The sequence below is a fragment of the Buceros rhinoceros genome, unplaced genomic scaffold, assembly GCF_000710305.1.
Source record: "Buceros rhinoceros silvestris isolate BGI_N320 unplaced genomic scaffold, ASM71030v1 scaffold21669, whole genome shotgun sequence".
Classification (NCBI taxonomy): domain Eukaryota; kingdom Metazoa; phylum Chordata; class Aves; order Bucerotiformes; family Bucerotidae; genus Buceros; species Buceros rhinoceros.
This window is the reverse complement of record NW_010431204.1, coordinates 4-1,542: the sequence shown is the minus strand read 5'-3', so window position 1 is coordinate 1,542 and position 1,539 is coordinate 4. Positions and strand designations below refer to the sequence as shown.

At 55.9% G+C, this 1,539-nt stretch overlaps 1 protein-coding gene across 1 annotated transcript in view; it reads left to right on the top strand.

The window, feature by feature from the left end:
* G3BP2 (GTPase activating protein (SH3 domain) binding protein 2) overlaps positions 1-129 on the top strand; it is an 11,362-nt gene extending 11,233 nt beyond the window's left edge. The window contains 1 exon segment of the mRNA XM_010143355.1: positions 45-129. Coding sequence (XP_010141657.1) covers positions 45-129 — 85 coding nt within the window.
* The last annotated feature ends 1,410 nt before the right edge of the window (positions 130-1,539 follow it).

Sequence of the window (1,539 nt, the reverse complement as noted above, 5' to 3'; positions counted from 1 at the left end):
GCCGCTTCACGGGACGGCGCCGCTGACGGCGCCGCTGCGGGCAGGCAGTCTTGGCAGTGGTACATCGTCCATCGTGTTTGCATTCTCGTTAATTTTTTTTGGCTTTGGAATGTGACACAGCCCTTCTGATCATTTCTTTGATGTGAAAGCATCCTTTGGTTTCCAGTTTAAATCGAGGTGGATGTTCTTTCCCCAGTTTCACAACAGGATCACGCTGTTAATTTATAAACGTAGACTTGGAGAATTGAGGACTGGAAAAAAGAAAGAAAGAAAAAACCCCAAAAGACCGGTTAACTATCTGCAACAAAAACGGACTGAGGGACGCGCCCAGGAGAGCTCAGGTCCTTCCGGTCCCATCCCTCTGCTGCACGTCTCACGCCAGTGTTACTGTTCCTGCCCGCCACCACTGGAAACCCAGAGTGCAGGTTGTGCCATCGGAGAAGCTTTGCCTTGTTTTCCTCCTCAGAACGCTCGGCTCCAGACCAGCTCGTGTTTACACACTTGTCAGAATGCACTAACGGGGACCCCGGACTCATTCCCATCGACATCTGCAGGAGGATTGGAAGGAAGAAAACCCTCATCCTCTTCCTCAGACAGAAGAGCTCGAGAACTGGCGTGGGCACCCGCTCTGCTTGCTGTGACCAGCGTAGGCGCCCCCAGCCCTCCGCCAGCCCACACCTCTGCTCCAGCAGCGCCCGCTGAGCTGTAAACTAGCCCGAACCGCCAGCGCCGGCATCCCGGCCCTGCGTACCCACAGGTCTGAGAGCTCGCGTCAGATTTCTCTACCCGCCCCTCTCCAGCTCCGGGACGGCTGCTCGGCACGCTCCTCCCTGCCCGTCCCCGTCCCCTCGGTAAGCATTGTACAGTGACGTTTGTCTCGACTGTATTCGCGTCCTCTGGTAATGTAATAAGCATGATGGTGCCTTCTCTGAACACGTCGCTCCAGTCGCGCTGGTGATCTTGTACAGTAGAGTGTGTGAGTTACTGTGCTGCGGAGCCGGCCGGCTGCGGAGCCTTGACAGGAAATCGTGCAAAAATTGTATTAAAAACAACAATTGCAGTATCTGTCCATCAGTAAATGTTGCTAAACCGATCGCCCACCTTGCGCTTCCGTTCCGGAGTCCACCCGGGGTCCCGCAGAGGGGGGAGGGGAGGAAGAAGGCACCAGGGAGCCTCCAGGTTGTCTCCTCTCGTAATCAGTGTCACAGTTCAGAAGGAGTTGCCATATCTCTCGGACACGAGTGTCAGAAGTGGGTCCAGAACGGTGAGCGCTGTTGGCCTGCTGTAACCGGTCGAACCGAGCGTCTGTGGCGAGGTGGAGCCCATGGAACGGGGATACTGCGATTCGCAGAGAACACAAGAGCAGCTCTTCAGTGTTTGCATTTTCCAGTTGCACTTTTTAAAAAACTCTGACTCACTTTGCACATAACTCTCAGCTGACGCTGACGGGGCCTCGGGCAGAAGGACAGAAAGGAGACGTCCTCTTCCTCGCTCTGGCCGGCGGGTCTCCCCGTGGAGGGGCCCAGTGGGGACAGCGCT